This window comes from Cyprinus carpio, chromosome B12, assembly GCF_018340385.1.
Source record: "Cyprinus carpio isolate SPL01 chromosome B12, ASM1834038v1, whole genome shotgun sequence".
Taxonomy (NCBI): Eukaryota; Metazoa; Chordata; class Actinopteri; order Cypriniformes; family Cyprinidae; genus Cyprinus; species Cyprinus carpio.
The window spans coordinates 10,179,547-10,198,997 of NC_056608.1; the positions used below are offsets into that span (position 1 = coordinate 10,179,547).

The 19,451-nt window shown below is 38.7% G+C and overlaps 1 protein-coding gene across 3 annotated transcripts; it reads right to left on the bottom strand.

Annotated features, from left to right (window-relative positions):
• Nucleotides 1-6,733: 6,733 nt before the first annotated feature.
• On the bottom strand, nucleotides 6,734-18,864 carry LOC122139193 (5-hydroxytryptamine receptor 7-like). 3 transcript variants are annotated; one of them, XM_042735271.1, is made up of 4 exons: nucleotides 18,035-18,863; nucleotides 11,076-11,265; nucleotides 10,760-10,919; nucleotides 6,734-7,906 (listed from the first exon to the last, which is right to left on the bottom strand). In XM_042735271.1, exons 2-4 carry the CDS (start codon nucleotides 11,236-11,238, stop codon nucleotides 7,153-7,155), a joined length of 1,077 nt encoding a protein of 358 aa, XP_042591205.1. In that variant the 5' UTR covers nucleotides 11,239-11,265; nucleotides 18,035-18,863; the 3' UTR covers nucleotides 6,734-7,152. The 3 variants fall into 3 exon arrangements, with proteins under 3 accessions (XP_042591205.1, XP_042591203.1, XP_042591204.1); XM_042735269.1 differs by having other exon boundaries at nucleotides 10,760-11,265; nucleotides 18,035-18,864; XM_042735270.1 differs by lacking the exon at nucleotides 18,035-18,863 and having other exon boundaries at nucleotides 10,760-11,273.
• Nucleotides 18,865-19,451: the final 587 nt, after the last annotated feature.

A 19,451-nucleotide genomic window follows, 5' to 3' on the forward strand; every position in this document is an offset into this window, starting at 1 on the left:
ACGTGTTTCACAGTACTTTATTGTATACCATAATTTATTCATATATTTATAAGTATAGTTGAAGATGTGTAGACCAGTCTTACCTGTCAGTTCCAGTTTGAACATGGAGTGCTCCGGTAGCGCGCGTAACCGGAGCCATCCTGTAATTAAGATCATTCCATTTTCTAAATGGGAGAGGTCCTAGGAGATGTGGTAACATATCCGTTATATCCGTTATATGAATAAGTCAGTTTCAGGGTAGTTATGCGGTAAATAAGAGGTATTTTTTTCTTTGTATTAATGTCATTTTCTTTTTGTATTTCTGGTTTGAGGCAATGTGTTCGGTGAGGTGTACATTGAGATATGTGCTCCCCTATAATTGGTTCGTGCCATCATTGTCTGGCGGGAAAATAGCCTATTTAGTCAGTTTGTTTGTGGTTGTAAGGGGAGGGGGGCAGAAGGCCGAAACTGTTTGACTTGAAGTACATGTCTGCTGTGAGATGTGTATGAACTGAAAGACGTACCCCTGCAAGTGGTTGAGTTGTAGGTTTTGCTGTTGACAGCATTTTTCTTTGTGTTTTGTAGTTTCAGTGCTTGTTTTGTTGTATTTTTGTTACTTTCTTTGTTTTTTGTTTTGTTTCTTTTTAAAATATCACTCTGAAATCATCACTGATTGGCGGCATGTCTCTAATAAATTCGAGCAACTGGAAAATTACCCTGTTGTACTGAGCCTTCCTAACTCCTTCCTGGCCTCTCAGTTACTTCTACCCGACAAATGTTGATCCAAGATCAACAAAAGATGTTGATCCAGGAACATGTCTTACTTGACAAAATCACGCCGATCGTGTTTCATCACCGCACACGCTGGCTGTCTGAATTCTCTGGCTAATTCTCTCATCAGAAACAAAGTGAAGATGTAAGAATATAAGTAAGATATTAATTTCATAGTGTAAACAGCTTTAGAGATTATTATGGGAGTTTTTGAGAGTGCTTGAACTCGCTGGACTGAAGTGAAAATGTTCTTTGATAATGTAAGCCTTCTTTGCTCTCTTTTTGTACAATGAAAGTGTTATAGGCTAATTAGTAACTTGCAATGTTTTTATTAAATTCACATTAAATACAAAGTCAGTCGTATTAAATCATGGTGTCATGGTATGCAGTCAGGTTTAGGCCTGCCTCAGGGAAAAGGACGCCCCTGCCATGCATAGTCCACCATAGGCACCATAGGAGGTGCGACAGGCCTCAGGGTCCAGCAGAAAGACCACCTCACTGTAATGAATGAAAGTCAGTCGTATTAAAAATATTTTATGGTATGACACCCATATCTGGTTCTTAAGTAAAAAGATGGATTTTATGCAAGTTAATACTTTACACTTTTGGGCTACATTACTAGAGAACTAACATGATCTATAAAGGTGAAAAATGCATTTACTTTCACATATTTGAGAATCAAGATATATCATGATATATTTTGGGAATTTTTAATAAAAATAAAAAATGTATAAAACCCCTGCTGAAAAAACAACAACAACAACAAAAACAATAGACACCATTAGAAAATTTGTAATGGTTAAAATTTAAAGTTAATGGTTTGTAATGTTTGTAACGTTTTTTTTGTTGTCACATGACAAGCATGAGAGCCCCCCCCCCATACCCTTCACTCGTGCCCCCTCAAAAATGATGCCCCTGACACTACAATACAAAATTATTTGTCAAATAAATGAAACATGATGAAACTTTCATTTTAGTTGAAATTGTTATAGATTACTTTAGAGATTGCAGCGATACATGACATTGTGAAAAATGACTGAATGAATAATAGGCTACTTAAAGTAGGTTAAGATGAATTTTAAAATTGTACCCCCTAAAAGCACAAAATTTTAACCGGGCCTGCTGACACCTGACATTCTGTACAAACCCTTGCCCCCTTGCTGCCTGATGAAGGGTCCTTGAAAATGTTGTCATGGTGAATAACAGTATGTCAGCAGAAAGGTGCACTCTGCAAGTTTATTATTGGCCAGAGTGAAATGCAAGTTCTCCAGTTACATGTCAGAGTATGAAGACTAAATCCTGAAATTCTCACCCAGGCCTCGATATTTAAGTAAAACCATAACATTTGCAATTATTTGAATTCCTAATGTACTTTATAAATTTAGAACATATGTATTTTATCTTTAAAATCAATGCATGCACAATGTTTATTTATAAAGTGTTTACTTTTATTGTAAAGAATTTACTTACCATACCAAATGGTGAAAAAAAGATTAACTACATATGTTGCTCCATATAAATATCAGTAACTAGTGTCATGTCAGTCATGCTAAATGAAAGATGTTTACTTACCATCTCAATATGATAATGTGTGAGCAGCTGTGTCTCCAGGTTCACTGGAGAGTGAGATTAGTACAATGGCAGCCAGCCTCTCCACATTAACACAGGACGACAGCTAGTCCTGCTGTGATGCTGGCAAGACCTGAGGAGCTTAAAATAAGTACAAACCTAATGAATCAACCGCTTTACCAACTTAACCAGTCAAGAGGCAAAGTTCTTTGCCATCCATCTGCATTGTGAAAGCTATTAAATATTACTCATTAGCAATGTCTTTCTTTAAACTAAAATAATGCACAGTGCGATCTAAATATCGAGACCGCTATAGAGAAAATGCACATATTTTTGCATATATAATTTTATTATTATTATTATTTTTACTTTATTTTTAACTAACAATTTGCAAAATAAATAAATAAATAAAATTAAATCCCTGGTTTTCACCTTTTCTTTTTGGATCTCTGAATATTTTAAATAAATTAATTTATGAGCACACTGTGGTTTATGCACTGTTCATCAATGACATCTTTTTATTTATTTCAATCCAAATCATGTCTGCCTTGCTATTTTTAAAATAAATGCAGTTTTTATGCTATTATATTCATTCCCATTGGTAACATTTAAACATTGAAACAAAACAGTTGAACAAATCAATCAGCATTTAGAGAGGTTGTCCCTCTCTCCCTTATACCTGTTCTTAATTGCTGTCATCCATTAATCCCTGACTTCTTGTTAGTAATGGTACCTCCTCTCTTGGAAATCTCAGAGGTGTTATTCCTGACCGATTGTGAAGTTCTGTTAATGATGTCGTCTGATTGTATCAAAGGGCAATACTTTAACCGCCAGGACAGCTGGTCAATTACAGCTTTTCATCAAGGAAGGAGAAGTGCAGGCTTCTGGAAATAAAGCCTCAATGTCAGGCACCATAACTTTCATATTTTTTTTAAATGGCCAAAATAGGATGCACAGGGTGCTTAATGAGAATTTCTTGTTAGCCTGTACTTCCCGTTTGTGTGCCAGGGCCCCGATGATGTCGGGCTAATAATATCACCTCCTCTTGCTTTCAGTGTGTTTGGACTGTCTGTCAGGACTGTGTGATTTATTAGTCTTGAGACTTCTTTGTTTCAGAGGTAGCGGCGGAAATCATGGAGTGGCTTATTGTGTGGAATCTGATCAGGGTCCAAGGTGCACTGAAGAACAGCAAACAGGGGGTCCGAACATTGACAGGGTCATTCTTACTTTCCTTTGTAAGCTTAGATTTCAATTATAGTGATGCCAGGTGGAATTAATGCCATTACACTAGTATTCAAAGACATCAAACTGGTGGAAAGTGCCTATGTGATATGTCTATGATAAAACATACCAAAAAGAAGCAAATGGTATGGATGGATAAAGTGTTTTTGTGTGGAAGATCTCTGTTTGATCAGTAGGATGTAAAGCATGAAGAATGTAGCTTCCAGAGCTTGATAGCCATACAGAAGATCAGTATCTTTAGTATCTTTATAGGCTGGAAAACATCACCCTTTCATCCTTTGTAAATGGTTTAGGTTGAAGGACATGTCTCTCTGACTGAACTGATATGTGTGCTGGTGCTTCTGAAACTGGTGGCAATAGATTCACCTTGAAATCTTCCCTGCACTGATGTACTGGAATACATTATTTATTTATTTATTTGCAGATGGCCAAATTTAAAAAGTGGTGTAATAGATGATTGGATATACTAATAGTTTATAAGGTCCGTAACAATACAGCAATTAAATTAAATTAAATCTTCATTGATTGCACTCATTACTAACAGATGTTTTAAGAGAATCAATGTATTTGGATTGAAAAAATCTTAAGAATAAAGGTGCTTCAAAAGATTCTTCAAGCCATGCCATAGCAGAATGATTTTTGGTTCCACAAAGAACCATTCAGTCAAAGGTTCTTTAAAGAACCATCTCTTTCTTACCTTTTTATAATCTGAAGAACCTTCTTTAGCCACAAAGAACCTTTTGTGAAACAGAAAGGTTCTTCAGATGTTAAAGGTTCTTTATGGAACCATTTAGACAAAAAGGTTCTTCTATAGCATTGTGAAGCACCTTTATTTTTAAGAGTGTACCAGTGTATGTGTGATAATGTAAACCTCAACACAAAATTAATTTGATACACATCTTTACTGTGCAAAAAGTTATACATTTATTTTTTTATTTAAACTGCATATTGAAACTATATTTGCATCTCCGAAAAGCAAATACCAGTGCTTGCAAGGCAGCAAACATGTTAAGTATGTTTAAGGTTTAAGTAAGTTTTTAGGCTTAGTTTTTGTTAGGCTGTTGCCATGACACTCAGGACATTGTGCAAATCAGTATATCCTATAAATGGTTAAACGTATTCCAGGACAATAGATAAAAGAAAGAATACCATTTGTTATTCAGTATGTAAACACTACAAAGGTTCCAACCATGTCAGTTACAATTTGAATTAACTGAACTTCTATTAGCTTTTCTTAAACATCACATTAAAAAAAGACCAAGCTCTAACCTAAATGTTAGTTGAATGTTAATACAATGCTGCCTTGCAAACACTGTTATTGTTCAGATATTCAGATTATTTTTGCCAGACTGCATGGAGAACATAATAAAAAAATTGCTTCAGTAGCTATAACCATAGCTCATATAATAGTGATCACTGCCAATGTTAAAGTTAACATTTTAAAATGATGATATACATGTCTAGAATTAAGCTACAGGACTACAGTCTCTAACCTCATAATTTACAATATTAAACTGGCAGATGTCCCCTGCGAATAAAGTACACTGCTATTGCATATCATGTTGAAGCCTTAAATCTGAATATATTTTCATGGACATTGATTCCGAAAAGCCCCCTGGGAAATGGACAGGAACCAGCCCTCATGCTGTGCCACCGTAGATGTAAAAACAAGACTGAAAGACTCAGCAGGGCAGCGTGTCACAGCATTCAGAAAGAGGTACAATTTACGGAACAGTCGTTCATGTTCAGTTCAGGTATAACATGAGAAAAAAACCTCTTGACCAGTATAGATTCTCTGAAACACTTGGAAAAGCTTTCTTGTTTTTCTTTGATTTTGCATTGTGGCCTAGCTAATAACTCCTAACATCCTTTGGTTTTTACTTTACTTCCGTTTGGTCTTAGATGCTTGACACATTCCGCTGATGACATCCCCATTCATTTCCCTTTCTGTATAAAACAAAGGACAACATGTGTCCTCACCATGGATGCATTCAAAGCATTACTTTCAAATCCTTATACAATGAGTATAAGGCTAATAATAAAAGCATAATGTGAATTCATGTAGAATAGTCAAACTGTCTAAATACTAAAGCACAAACAAATGTTTTTATTATATTATTATTATTATTATTATTATTATTATTATTATTATTCCTTATTAATTAATTGACCCCAGACGTGTCAACTCACACTCACCTAAAGTGAATCTACTTTTTCAACTATATATATAATGTCAACATTGTTGCTCCTTTGGTTTTATACTATGCATTTACCTTTGTATATTTTTGTTTGTTTGTTTTTGTTATATTTGTTTATATTTTGTAATAGTTTCTTTAAAATGTATTTCTACAATCAATTATAATACTTTATTTAAATTTAATAGTTCTTCATCTTATTATTATTTTTATTATACTAAAGCTTAACTGACTTACAATAAGGGCAGTCTGCTATGTTTTCACTGAGTGCGCCTGAATTTAATATTTTTGTTACTACATGTCTTTTAACAACCTATTTTAATCTCAACTCATCATTAATGTTCAGTACTTTTTCTTATAATATTAATTGTAACTTCATATGTATATAGACGTTTCATATTGAAGAACGTCGAATCTGCTGGGCCACTAAGTACATGTTGATGTATTGTTTACCATCTGTTGGCCAAGCATGCTGACAGAAATTAAAGGCACCTGCCCACCCCTGTCTTTCTCACAGCTAGAAGACAATAAATGCCTTGCTTCTAATAATACGACTATTGGTGTGACATGCTCAGCTTGCTGTCACATTATTAGTGGCAATAACTGATGGTTATTTGGAGGGCAGAAGGGACAGGACTGCAACGAAGTGGAGTGTTCAAAACATCATGATTGATTATACACTGTATACTTTATTCTAGTGTTCTATTATGCTTTATAAATTGGATACTTAGATACATAAAGAGATTGTTCACCCCAAATCTTGTTGTTCAAAACCTGTCAACTTTAGTAATTTTAGTAATTTAGTAATCAACATATTTTTTGATTAGTAATCTGCATTGCTAAGGACTTCATTTCGAAAACTTTAAAGGAAATTTCTCAGTATTTAGATTTTTTTGCACATCAGATTTCAGATTTTCAAATAGTTGTATCTCAGCCAAATATTGTCCTATCCTAACAAACCGTACATCAGTGGAAAACTTATTTATTCAGCTTTCAGATGATGTTTTAAATCTAAATTAAAACAAAACTGACCCTTATGACTGGTTTTGTGGTCCAGGGTCACACACAATATAAGCACAGAAATAAACAACAAAGAATACTGTATGAAATACAAACATGATACTGTGTATTCATCGCACTTTGATTTGATTACTATTTTGCTCCTTCATAAAGCACATTTTACAGCATTAAGCTCTCATTTATAAAGCATTTTATAAAACATTTTAAGAAGCTTTACAACCATTCCAATTTCACTTTATTGAAGCCACTGTAATTTGACTTAATTGAAGTGACTGAAAAGCTCCTCTGCAAGAGCAATAAAGAATTCATCAAAAACGTCTCTCAGCCTCCTTGTGACTGCATCAGTCCCTAGAGAGACATGAAGGGTACAGACAGCCTACAGCACCAGGTTAGGTCTCTCAGCTAGTTTCAAAGCCTCGTGCATGCTGGCTGCTGATAGCTTGCGGTTGATGTTTCGAAAGCGGCAGCGGATGAGGTTGTGGTAGGTGGTCCTGAGGTCTCTGTTGAAAAATGCATAAATTAAGGGGTTGATGAGTGAGTTGGCATAGCCCAGCCAAAGCAGTGTCCTCTCCACCCACAAAGGCACGCAGCTACACTGCACTCCGCAGATGAATGGCCGCGCCGTAGAAAGCAGGAAGAAAGGCAGCCAGCATACGGCGAAAGCCCCTACAACAATCCCGAGGGTGGCCGCTGCCTTCTGCTCTCTTTTGAAGATGGAGATGTTTTTACGGTCATTTCTGAGAAGGTGAGAAAAGCTCACACACTCCTCCATCTCCCTCTGCAGCTTTAGGACCGCAGTCACGCAGTTCACGCTTTCTTCATCTTCGGCTTTGGGAAAACCAGCGATTGTGTGTTTGGCAGCACTCACCTTTGCCACTCTGTATATCCGGTAGTACATAATGAGCATCACGGACATGGGAATGTAGAAGGCCACGGCAGTGGAGTAGATAGTGTAGCCCAGGTCCTGGCTGATCAGACACACATTGTTATCGTTGACATTCTGAGCCCATCCAAACAGTGGGGGTAGGGTGATGGAGGCAGAGAGAAGCCATACAAACAGCACTATTTTGGCCATGCACTTTCCACTCTGTCTCACGGGATACGTCAATGGCTTAGTAATGCCTAGGTACCTGAGAAAATGGAATGGAGAATGGGAAAAATTAAAGAAGGAAAGAAAAAAAAAAGAATTGTCAAAGAATGCCTAAATGTGGGCACTTTGGTAGTGACTTTCTTTGTCCTTCTTAGGAATAGTACGATCTAGGCTTTAAATACCTGCTTGAAAAGAGACCAGGGCTAGTTGTCATAATGAATAAATAGCTATTAAATTATGTAAATAGTACAGTAAGGGTTTTAGTTAAACAAGTTTTGTCCAGCAGTTTTTATTATTATTATTATTATTATTATTATTATTATTTTTATTATTATAATTATTTTTAATTCTGTCCTTCAAACTGTTTTTTTTATATATTTGTTAGGTAAACAAACTGACTTACTGACATACATACATTTAGACAATAGTTGAATATACAGGTCCTTCTCAAAAAATTGGCATATTGTGAAAAAGTTCATTATTTTCCATTATGTAATGATAAAAATTAAACTTTCATATATTTTAGATTCATTGCACACCAACTGAAATATTTCAGGTCTTTTATTGTTTTTAATACTGATGATTTTGGCATACAGCTCATGAAAACCCAAAATTCCTATCTCAAAAAATTAGCATATTTCATCCGACCAATAAAAGAAAAGTGTTTTTAATACAAAAAAAGTCAACCTTCAAATAATTATGTTCAGTTATGCGCTCAATACTTGGTCGGGAATCCTTTTGCAGAAATGACTGCTTCAATGCGGCGTGGCATGGAGGCAATCAGCCTGGGGCACTGCTGAGGTGTTATGGAGGCCCAGGATGCTTCGATAGCAGCCTTAAGCTCATCCAGAGTGTTGGGTCTTGCGTCTCTCAACTTTCTCTTCACAATATCCCACAGATTCTCTATGGGGTTCAGGTCAGGAGAGTTGGCAGGCCAATTGAGCACAGTAATACCATGGTCAGTAAAACCATTTACCAGTGGTTTTGGCACTGTGAGCAGGTGCCAGGTTGTGCTGAAAAAAAAAATCTTCATCTCCATAAAGCTTTTCAGCAGATGGAAGCATGAAGTGCTCCAAAATCTCCTGATAGCTAGCTGCATTGACCCTGCCCTTGATAAAACACAGTGGACCAACACCAGCAGCTGACATGGCACCCCAGACCATCACTGACTGTGGGTACTTGACACTGGACTTCAGGCATTTTGGGATTTCCTTCTCCCCAGTCTTCCTCCAGACTCTGGCACCTTGATTTCCGAATGACATCCAAAATTTGCTTTCATCCGAAAAAAGTACTTTGGACCACTGAGCAACAGTCCAGTGCTGCTTCTCTGTAGCCCAGGTCAGGCGCTTCTGCCGCTGTTTTCTGGTTCAAAAGCACACGCCTGTGCACGGTGGCTCTGGATGTTTCTACTCCAGACTCAGTCCACTGCTTCCGCAGGTCCCCCCAAGGTCTGGAATCGGTCCTTCTCCACAATCTTCCTCAGGGTCCGGTCACCTCTTCTCGTTGTGCAGCATTTTTTTGCCACACTTTTTCCTTACCACAGACTTCCCACTGAGGTGCCTTGATACAGCACTCTGGGAACAGCCTATTCGTTCAGAAATTTCTTTCTGTGTCTTACCCTCTCGCTTGAGGGTGTCAATGATGGCCTTCTGGGTTAACCTCTTACCCATGATTGCGGGTTTTGAGTAATGAACCAGGCTGAGAGTTTTTAAAAGCCTCAGGAATCTTTTGCAGGTGTTTAGAGTTAATTAGTTGATTCAGATGATTAGGTTAATAGCTCGTTTAGAGAACCTTTTCATGATATGCTAATTTTTTGAGATAGGAATTTTTGGGTTTTCATGAGCTGTATGCCAAAATCATCAGTATTAAAACAATAAAAGACCTGAAATATTTCAGTTGGTGTGCAATGAATCTAAAATATATGAAAGTTTAATTTTTATCATTACATTATGGAAAATAATGAACTATTTCACAATATGCTAATTTTTTGAGAAGGACCTGTATATAAAAAGGGAGATTTGAACTGCAAGGTTCTCATGAAAATTGTTTTTCAAAAATGTTACATACACTGTAAAAAGTGGTAACCTTTAATTGAGATATATCTTGAAGATATATTCTGCCTGATTTATCCCATAAAATTAAGTTTATAAGCTTGAAAAGAAATGAATGTGTTTAAATTGAGTGATGTTAGATAACATTACTTTATTATTTGAATAAAACCATTTAATTTAGATGTTACTTAGATTTTGTGTGTGTGTGTGCATAATGTCATTTATATTTACTCTCTCTCTCTCTCTCTCTCTCTCTCTCTCTCTCTCTCTTTTTGTGTGTGTGTGTATATTTTTATTTCCTCTCTCTCTCTCTCTCTCTCTCTCTCTCTCTCTCTCTCTCTCTCTCTCTCTGGTTTGACTAATGGTCTGATTAATGGTTTATTGATGGTTTGACATTTTTTGCACTTTTTTTTTTTTACATTTTTGTTGGTTTTATAAATTGTTTTGTGTTTCATGATTATTTTAGTGTTTACATTTTACTGAAAATGTGTTTAAATTAGGCTGTTTAAAGGCCTGTTCTATTGTGAAACGTACAGGTATAGGACCCCACTAAAAGTAATTGTGCCTGTATTTTTCTGGTCTATAACTGTGAAAATGTTTAGTAGCTTATTTGTAGTCAAGTTAAGATATAAGTCTATACAGAAACTGATTTTCAAAAATAAACCACCCCGAGAAATTTTAAATGGAATAAAAATGTGACAATTTACCTCGGTCTCCTGTACATATAACATTCAGAATAAATGACACATTAAAACTGTATAAAGTAAATTATCACTTATTAATTTAATCAAATTATGCTTGCATCTATTTTTAATTACAGCACCTACATCTGGGAGACCTACCTGTCTATGCTTATGACACAAAGTGTCATTATTGAAGCGGTGCAGCACATCACGTCCATGGCGATAAAAACATTACAGAAAACACGACCAAAGATCCATTGTCCTCCTATGAGATCAGTGATGCTGACAAACGGCATTACGACCACCGCAACCGACAGGTCTGCAACGGCCAGAGAAACGATTAAGTAATTAGAAGGTTGCTTCAGTTTCTTCACAAAACACACTGATATGACAACCAACAAATTCCCGCAAACTGTTAAAAAGGTAAGCAAGGTCAGAACTCCTCCGATGAGCACTTTCTCAACATGTCCGTAACTCAAAATCGGCTCTCCGCAAATGGTCTCGTTATCCATGAAACTTGGCGTCGGCAAAGTTGTAGTGGCGTCGTGCATCTTGTTAAGAAAGCGCACGTCCATCACTTCAGATGTCAAACTAGTCATGAGTGCTTGCACGCAATCCTTCGTCAGCGTTGAGATCATATTGGCTGTTGAGAGCTATCCTTGGTTCTGAAATGATATTGTGAGTGGTTGTGTTGAACATAGGAGGAAACTTCCGTCTCTTGAAAATGGGTCCGTTGAAATAATGCAGGCATACACATAAACTGGAACTTTACTGTCTTTTTATTTGACAGAGCTCAGGATTGAATTTTTAACTCGCAGCTCGCATTACAGGCTTTTTCTCTCTTGACACACTTCCCGCGAATGCCCCGTTTCACTTGACAACCAGTGCGCATGTCCTCGCGCCAATTCACTGCGCATGTCATCGCGCCAACCTGTCCCTCACGTCACATACTTAAACCAATCAGATTATCCTACTTGTATAACAATTTACACATAATATAAATAATCAAAATAAATCTCACATTTTTCCCCCCTTAGCAAAAGAAATGTCCTCATTTCAAATATACCAAAAACAAATAAATCTCACATTTTAAAATGTCACAGTTAACATAAGAGATATAACATGTCATAGCACAATGTCAAACAGTGTTCAACCATTGTACAAAAATGTTATCACCTTGTATTTCTGCCTTTTTTTTTTTTCTTTAAACCTCCTCTCCCTCACAGATCTTTGGGCAGACAAAGAAATTACATAATGTGAAAATGCAAGTGTTTGTACATTGTAAAACAGCAAAACTTCAAACCAATAACAAAAGTACAATTTATGCCCAATTTTTATTCATTCATTTATTTTAACAAGAAAACTTCCTAGGCCTTTTAATAACACGCCCTGAACGAGTGACTACACATTTTGACAAAGGTTCCCCACCTACTGAGGAGGTATGTTCAACCAACTGAGGTGGCTGCTGCACAGCATGAGGAACTTGCGCTATGTGACTTGAAGGCCTACGTACATGAGGAACAGAAGAGAGTACAGGAGCCTCCTTTTCACCAACCCACAGCCCTCCTGATGACAAAGGGATTGACCCAGATAAAGCTGTGTAAAATGGTTTCAACTCCTGAACCCTTTCGTCCTTATCTTGACCATCCCATGTAGCAGTAAGTGCTGGTTCTTTCCACTTAGACCTGTAGGGCTTCAAACGTTCATAGTGAACTACCTTAGGTTCTGCCTTTACATTTCTCACATTCAGCACTGTGTAAATAATACCTGCCATGTCCACCGTAAGCACCCGATATGGTCCTGTCCATTTTGGCTCAAGTTTCTTTCTCTGTGTGGTTGGATCATTCATCCACACCAGATCACCCACTTTAAAGGGTCTAAATTTCTCATACCTATTAAAGTAGTACTCACGCTTAAGTCTCTGATCTGCACTAGTGTTAAGCACTTCTCGAAACACAGTTTCCATACGTTTGACTAGAGCTGAACCATAAGTCTGCGGAGTGTTCACGGCTCCATCTGATGGAGAATCAAGGTACATGTGTGCCGGTAAACGAGGTTCACGACCATGGGCCAAGAAGAACGGCGAGTACCCGGTACTAGAATGAGGTGTAGCATTAAATGACAGTACAACTGCAGATAAGTACTGGTCCCATTCACCACCACTCTGAAAAAGAACCTTCGCTAACTGATCCTTCAATGTTCTATTGAACCGTTCTACCATTCCGTTACCACGAGGGTGGTAAGGTGTAGTTCTCTTTTTACAAATGTTTAATCTCTTACAGATGTCCTGCAAAATCTCTGACTCATACTGACGTCCCTGATCAGAGAACAATTCCTCTGGAACACCGTGTTCAGGTATGTACTGGTCACACAACAACCGTGCCACTGTACCGGCTGTTTGGTCTACCATAGGATATGCGTTGACGTATTTCGTAAAGTGATCTTGCACCACCAACACATACCTATTACCGCAGGAAGTGACAGGCAGTTCTGTGATATCAGTACACACAAACTGAAAAGGCCGTACAGTACTAATAGACTGAAGAGGTGCCCTTCGCTGAGGAACAGGCTTTTTTCCGAGATTCACAAGCTTCACAGGACTCACAATGCTGTTCAATGGCACTTCTCATTCCTGGCCAAAAACACAAACTCTGAGCTCTCTTCAGTGTACGTTCAGCACTGTAGTGTCCAGAACAGGGATCACCATGCAAATAGTGTAATGTGTCCTGAATAAGAACATCAGGAATGACCACCTGATAAGTTTGAGGTTTACCTGGAGCACTATAGGCTGTACGACACAAGACTCCACCCTTCAATACCATACGGGGAACCTGCCACCAAAGTTGTCTCAATTTCCCCTTTACTTGTCTAAGATTAGGCCTCTTATGATTTTCAACCCAACTAGATACCTGTGAGAGCAAAGCATCTGTTTTCTGATAGTATGTGATGTCCTTTTCCTCCTCACCCAAAGAGGTACACAGCATCTGCACAGTAGACTCAGACAAACCGTCATCGATTTCACATTCGGTCAGACAAATTTGTGTCTCCACCTTAGGCTGAATTTCTGTACCATTTACACCAACAAAATCATCAGTCTGAGAAGTGAGAGGCAAGTCATCTGTTTGAATAGATACTGTCTGTGTGAGAGGTGTCGGAGTCGTGGATGAATCTACAGGAATACGAGACATGGCATCCGCATTAGTGTGGCTCTTGCCATCTTTGTGGATGATCACCCATTCATAGGGATCAAGCTCCATAGCCCACCGACCTCTACGTCCCGTAGGATCAATATCAAAGTTCAATTTTCTCAGGCCAACAAGAGGTTTGTGATCGGTGACAATTGTAAAAGGGCTGTTACTCAAGTAATGACGGAAATGTCTGAATGACCAAACAATTGCCCACAGTTCTTTGTCGTAAGTGGACCATTTTCGTTCAGTCGAGGTAAGTACGTGACTAGCGTATGCAACAACTCGCTCTTTGCCATCTTGAGTTTGAGACAGGACAGCACCAATAGCTATATTAGACGCATCTGTACTCAATGTAAACGGCTGATCAAAATGAGGGAATGCCATGATAAGCGGAGATGTCAGAGCATCTTTTAGTTGCTGAAAGGCTACTGAACACTCATCGGTCCACTCAAAACGCACATCTTTGTGGGTTAGTCTGTGTAAAGATTGAGCCTTAAAGGCATAGTCCCGCATGAAACGCCTATAATAGCTACACAAGCCCAAAAATATTTGTTGGTTACTCAGTAGCTGATTTTGGAGTTGGCCAATCTCTTACTTTCTCACTATGAGCTGGATCAAGAGACAGCCCATCCTTTGAGACAACATGACCCATGTACGTTACAGATGGCTCGCAAAAATGACACTTCGCGGGGTTAAGCTTGAGACCTGCTTCCCTGAACCTGGTCAAAATGTCTGTGAGGTTTTTCATGTGATCCTCAAAATCTTTACCCATACAAATGATGTCATCCAAATAAATGACACACTTTGTCCAATGCAGCCCTCTAAGGACTGACTCCATTAGCCTTTGAAACGTGGGCGGACTATTTTTAAGGCCCATAGGCATCACTTTGAAATGATACAGGCCATCCCCTGTGGTAAAGGCCGTCTTTTTCCTGTCATTTGGATCTAATTCTACCTGCCAATAACCCGAAGACATATCCATGGTAGAAAAATACTGAGACCCTGACAAAGCATCAAGACTATCGTCTATTCGAGGTAGCGGGTGTGCATCAGTAATGGTTACAGAATTCAATTTGCGATAGTCAACGCAAAATCTGTAGGTATTGTCTTTCTTTCTCACCATTACTACAGGACTTGACCAAGGACTATCACTATCCTCTAGTATATCTTGTGCTTTGAGTTTTTCTACCTGACGGTGAATTTCTGCCTTGAGAGCAGGAGAAGTCCTGTAGGCTCGCTGGGAAATTGGAGTATCATCTATGGTCCTGATTTTGTGGGTAACCAAGCTGGTTCTACCGTAGTCCTGATCATGCTGACTGAAAACATTGGAAAAAGAGATTAGCAAATCTGTCAGATTCTTATGCTGTGTCACAGATAGCTCAGTATTAGAGAGATCTGGAAGTACATGTGTCTTGGGCATTGACACTTGACTTGACACAAAGACATTTTCTGCATTTACATTGTTCACGTTTTTCTCAATGATCACAAAACCATCCTGATCGCTCTCAGAAATGAAATGGAAAGTACCAATTGGAGTACCACAGTACAGAGAAATGTCATCTGCAGAGGGATTGACCACCTTCACATAAACTGAAACCTTATCTGCTTTTGTCACAGTCCATGCAAACCCGATCTTGGAATCTTCGCGATAGTAAGGCTCAAACACACCTGTGTTGCCATTTGGCTGCAAACCTGTGTAAGGTGATGCAAGTTTTGCAGTGATTACAGCCTCTGACAGAGCAGGAACCATCATAGTGGTACACACTGTCACATCTACAAGTTTAAGGGAATGCTTATCTACACCCATAAAGGGTATGGAGTCCTCACCTAGCTGGAAAGACATGTTCTGCATGTTAATCACAATTTTGTGCATAGACAAAAAGTCCCAACCAAGTATAAGTGCTTTTGAGCAATTTTTGATCACTTGAAATGAATGTGACACTGTACGCTTTCCCAAAGTGACATTCGCTGACAATGTACCCACTGAATCTAAAGTGTCACCAGAAATGGATGTTAGAGGTATAAACTGTTTCACCAAAGGTCTTTGACGCAAGGTAGGAGTAGACATTCTGAAATCTTCACTGATAAGCGAAACATCAGCACCAGTATCAATAAATGCATGGACTACTGTGTCTTCGATGACAAGTGCCACATTTTGTGTCACGGCCTGACCAGAGTCTGAAGTCACATGATGTTCAACAACATTACCAATGGGCCTGGAGTCAGTAGCAGTTGGCAATTGGCCCTCCTTGTCAACTACTGATAGTTTCCCTGGCGCTGATGAACACGTGAAGGAGACTGGAAACGCACATGAGCAGGACTTGGAGACCGATGACTCCGCCGCTTTACGTAGCCATCTGATGACCTGCGCCCCGCCTCGACCACTGTCTGAACCAGAAGCACGATCCAGAGAAATCCCGAGCTGTAAGGCGCTGCCCCCATTCAGGTGACATCCTAGGACTTTGATCACGATAGCCCTCATATCTACGTGCTTTGTAATAGTCCCTGTCGCCACTCGTATCTCTATATGATGGTCTACTTCGCTCATGAAAAGAGTCACAGTCAGTATATGAATGTCCGTCATACCTGCGACGTTCAGATGTGCGCCCACGTGAATCGGTCTGGGGTAAGACTGCGACGCTGTCGATCCGGTGAAGAAGTGTGTCGGCCAGCATACCTCTGTCTGTTAACCTCTAGCTGAAGTTGATCCACTCTCTCTGTCAAACTTTCCAAGGTCCGTTGAAGTTTCATGAAGTCCCCTGATGTAGCTGAGTGAACTGCAGGAAGAGCTGTAGACATCGTGGAGCAGGGAGAGGTAGGTACAGTCTGTGGAAGAACGTTGAGGGTAGATCCAGGAAAAACTCCTGCTGCCGAAGAAGTCCACTGTTGTGGGTGAGACGGCAGCAGTACCTTGCTGGCTTGGTGTGCCTGTTCAATCTGTAAAGCCAACGCAAGAGCAGCATCCAGTGTATCTACACCTTGTTCATGAATGCGAAGCTGCAGATAAGGTTCAATTCCAGCAACAAACCGTCTGAATTTTTCTCCATTCTTTGCATTAGCCTCATATGTGGGAAAAGCTTTCATCCACCAAATGGCTAATTTCTGCTGCGAAAACTTGGAGAGCCTCGCCAGGCAGGCGTGTGCGTGCATTCACATAACTTTGAAATGTGGAGAGATAAACTCGTTTTCCGGAAAACAGCTTTCATTTTTTCTTTCACTTGTTTATAGTCTTTCTTAATGTCACTAGGCAGTCTGTCCCAGTAGTTAAAAGCAGTACCACCAAGACAAGGTTGGCAAAAACTTTGCTAACCTGGCGTTATCAAAATCAGCGCTAGCCTCCACAGTCACTTCAAAGCGCCTGCACCAGTGGAGAAAATCTTCTTTCCCGTCGCCCAAAAAGATAGGCGGAAAATGTCCATTAAAGCGCTGCACTGCATGTGAACTGCCAGCGGCAGGCAAATCGCGTGCTGAGTCTGCTTCACTCATTATAGTTCACAGTTCAGAAGTCTCAGTATCCCACGATAATAAAATGTCCCAAAAAGTCCATTAAATTAAACAATGATTACCCTATAAAGTTCGCGTCGTCCTGTTTCTTTAAAGTTCCCGGTCAAACCGACTGTAATCCAGTGATCAGACAAATGCACGAACAAATCTGTCCACGGTTGAAACACCAAGCAAAATAGACGTCACGGAAAACAGACAGCTGAAATCTTGCGCTCGATATCAGTCTCCAACGTCGTGATGCCACATCCATCGCATTTAATACCCGCCGAAGAGAAAGTTCACTCACGCGCCATGCACGTCGTCCAAACCCGCTGCCACCATAAATGTAAGAGGGGCTGTTGACCATAGGAGGAAACTTCCGTCTCTTGAAAATGGGTCCGTTGAAATAATGCAGGCATACACATAAACTGGAACTTTACTGTCTTTTATTTGACAGAGCTCAGGATTGAATTTTAACTCGCAGCTCGCATTACAGGCTTTTCTCTCTTGACACACTTCCCGCGAATGCCCTGTTTCACTTGACAACCAGTGCGCATGTCCTCGCGCCAATTCACTGCGCATGTCATCGCGCCAACCTGTCCCTCACGTCACATACTTAAACCAATCAGATAATCCTACTTGTATAACAATTTACACATAATATAAATAATCAAAATAAATCTCACATTCTGAAATTCATTATCCATCAAATATCCAAGTCCCAGTTAAATACATGATATGAAATAACACACATATATTGTACCGATTTTCTAGCTCTATCAGTGATAAAAGAAAGAACATCCCATTCACACGAGAAGAGCCACTGCAGTTGTCAAGTAAACGCTCACAGAACGAACCACGCGCTCTCCACGGCATTTAGACTATTTTATTAACGTCTTGACTGTGCGTAATGACGTGAGATGTTTATGGGCGTGATTTTGACAGACTGTAGTCATGGGATGTCAACCTGGACAATATCATCTGTGTATTCTGTAGCTAAGAGAAAAAGAAAGACTAAGCATCACAAATTCACAATACATTCAATTTCAGTCTACATAAGAATTTTGTGCAAGTGTGAAAAAAGGCAAATAGTATTTCCTGACACTTTGCTTCAAAAGTCTTTACTACCATCTCATGGCCTTTCACAGAATTACAATTACTAATTATTTGATAGTTGTATTCATACACTATAAACTATAAAAATATGAACCATTAAAAGTAAAGTAAAATAACTGTTAGTAAGTAAAATAACATTTCATTGCATTTATTTGATCAGTTTGAATTTAAATCTTCGTAACACTCATAAAATTGAGTAGAAAGTATTGTGGTTATAATAAGATGTTGTTACAATTTTTTTCGGGGTTAAAAAAAACCTGTGAACCGTGTGTAGCATTGTATGAGATGTGTTAATGCAGGATCATTTCAGATAATCATTTTAGATTTGCAGAGAAAGCTATAGTATTTTTGAATAATACTTGAATATTTATGAATAAGACTAAAACTGGAAGAACACTGAGGCACAGGAACAATATTTGGCTTCCAGTTATCATTAACTCATGATAGTGTCTTCTGCCTCTACAGAATGACCTAAGCTCACATGATGAGGGAGAATGGCGGTCCTAAAAACCCTACAGAAGAGAAATAAAGAGGTAAGGCCATGTATTATTCAAGAGGAGTAACCCCCCCCCCCCCCCCCAAAAAATAAAATAAAAATAAAATAAAAAAAATAAAAATAAAAACATTGACCAGCGAGGGACAGAGAGGACAGGCAAGAAGAATAGAGGAATGAGTGGCTGGAGAGCAAGGAGAGGGGGAAGGAAACATGGAAAGAGGCTGTAGAGTAAGTGGGAGGATAAAGAGAGTGACAGGAGATATGTCAAGGATAAGTTTAAATAGGTTTATTTATGTATGTAAGTGGGCATTGTAAATTCATAATTTATCATGTAATGTCAAACTCACAGATACATTGTATTAACAACAGATTATGTACTATTGTCATAATCTATACTTCAGTACAATGAGAACACATTCATCTTTCAAATTAAGTTAAAATATCCAGTTTGTAAAAATAATAATAATAATAATAATAATAATTGAAAAAAAAAAATATATATGTGATTGTTTGGTGAGGTTGATGCCAAGAAGTGACAGTATTGTGGTTGTGATGGGCTTTACTGCCT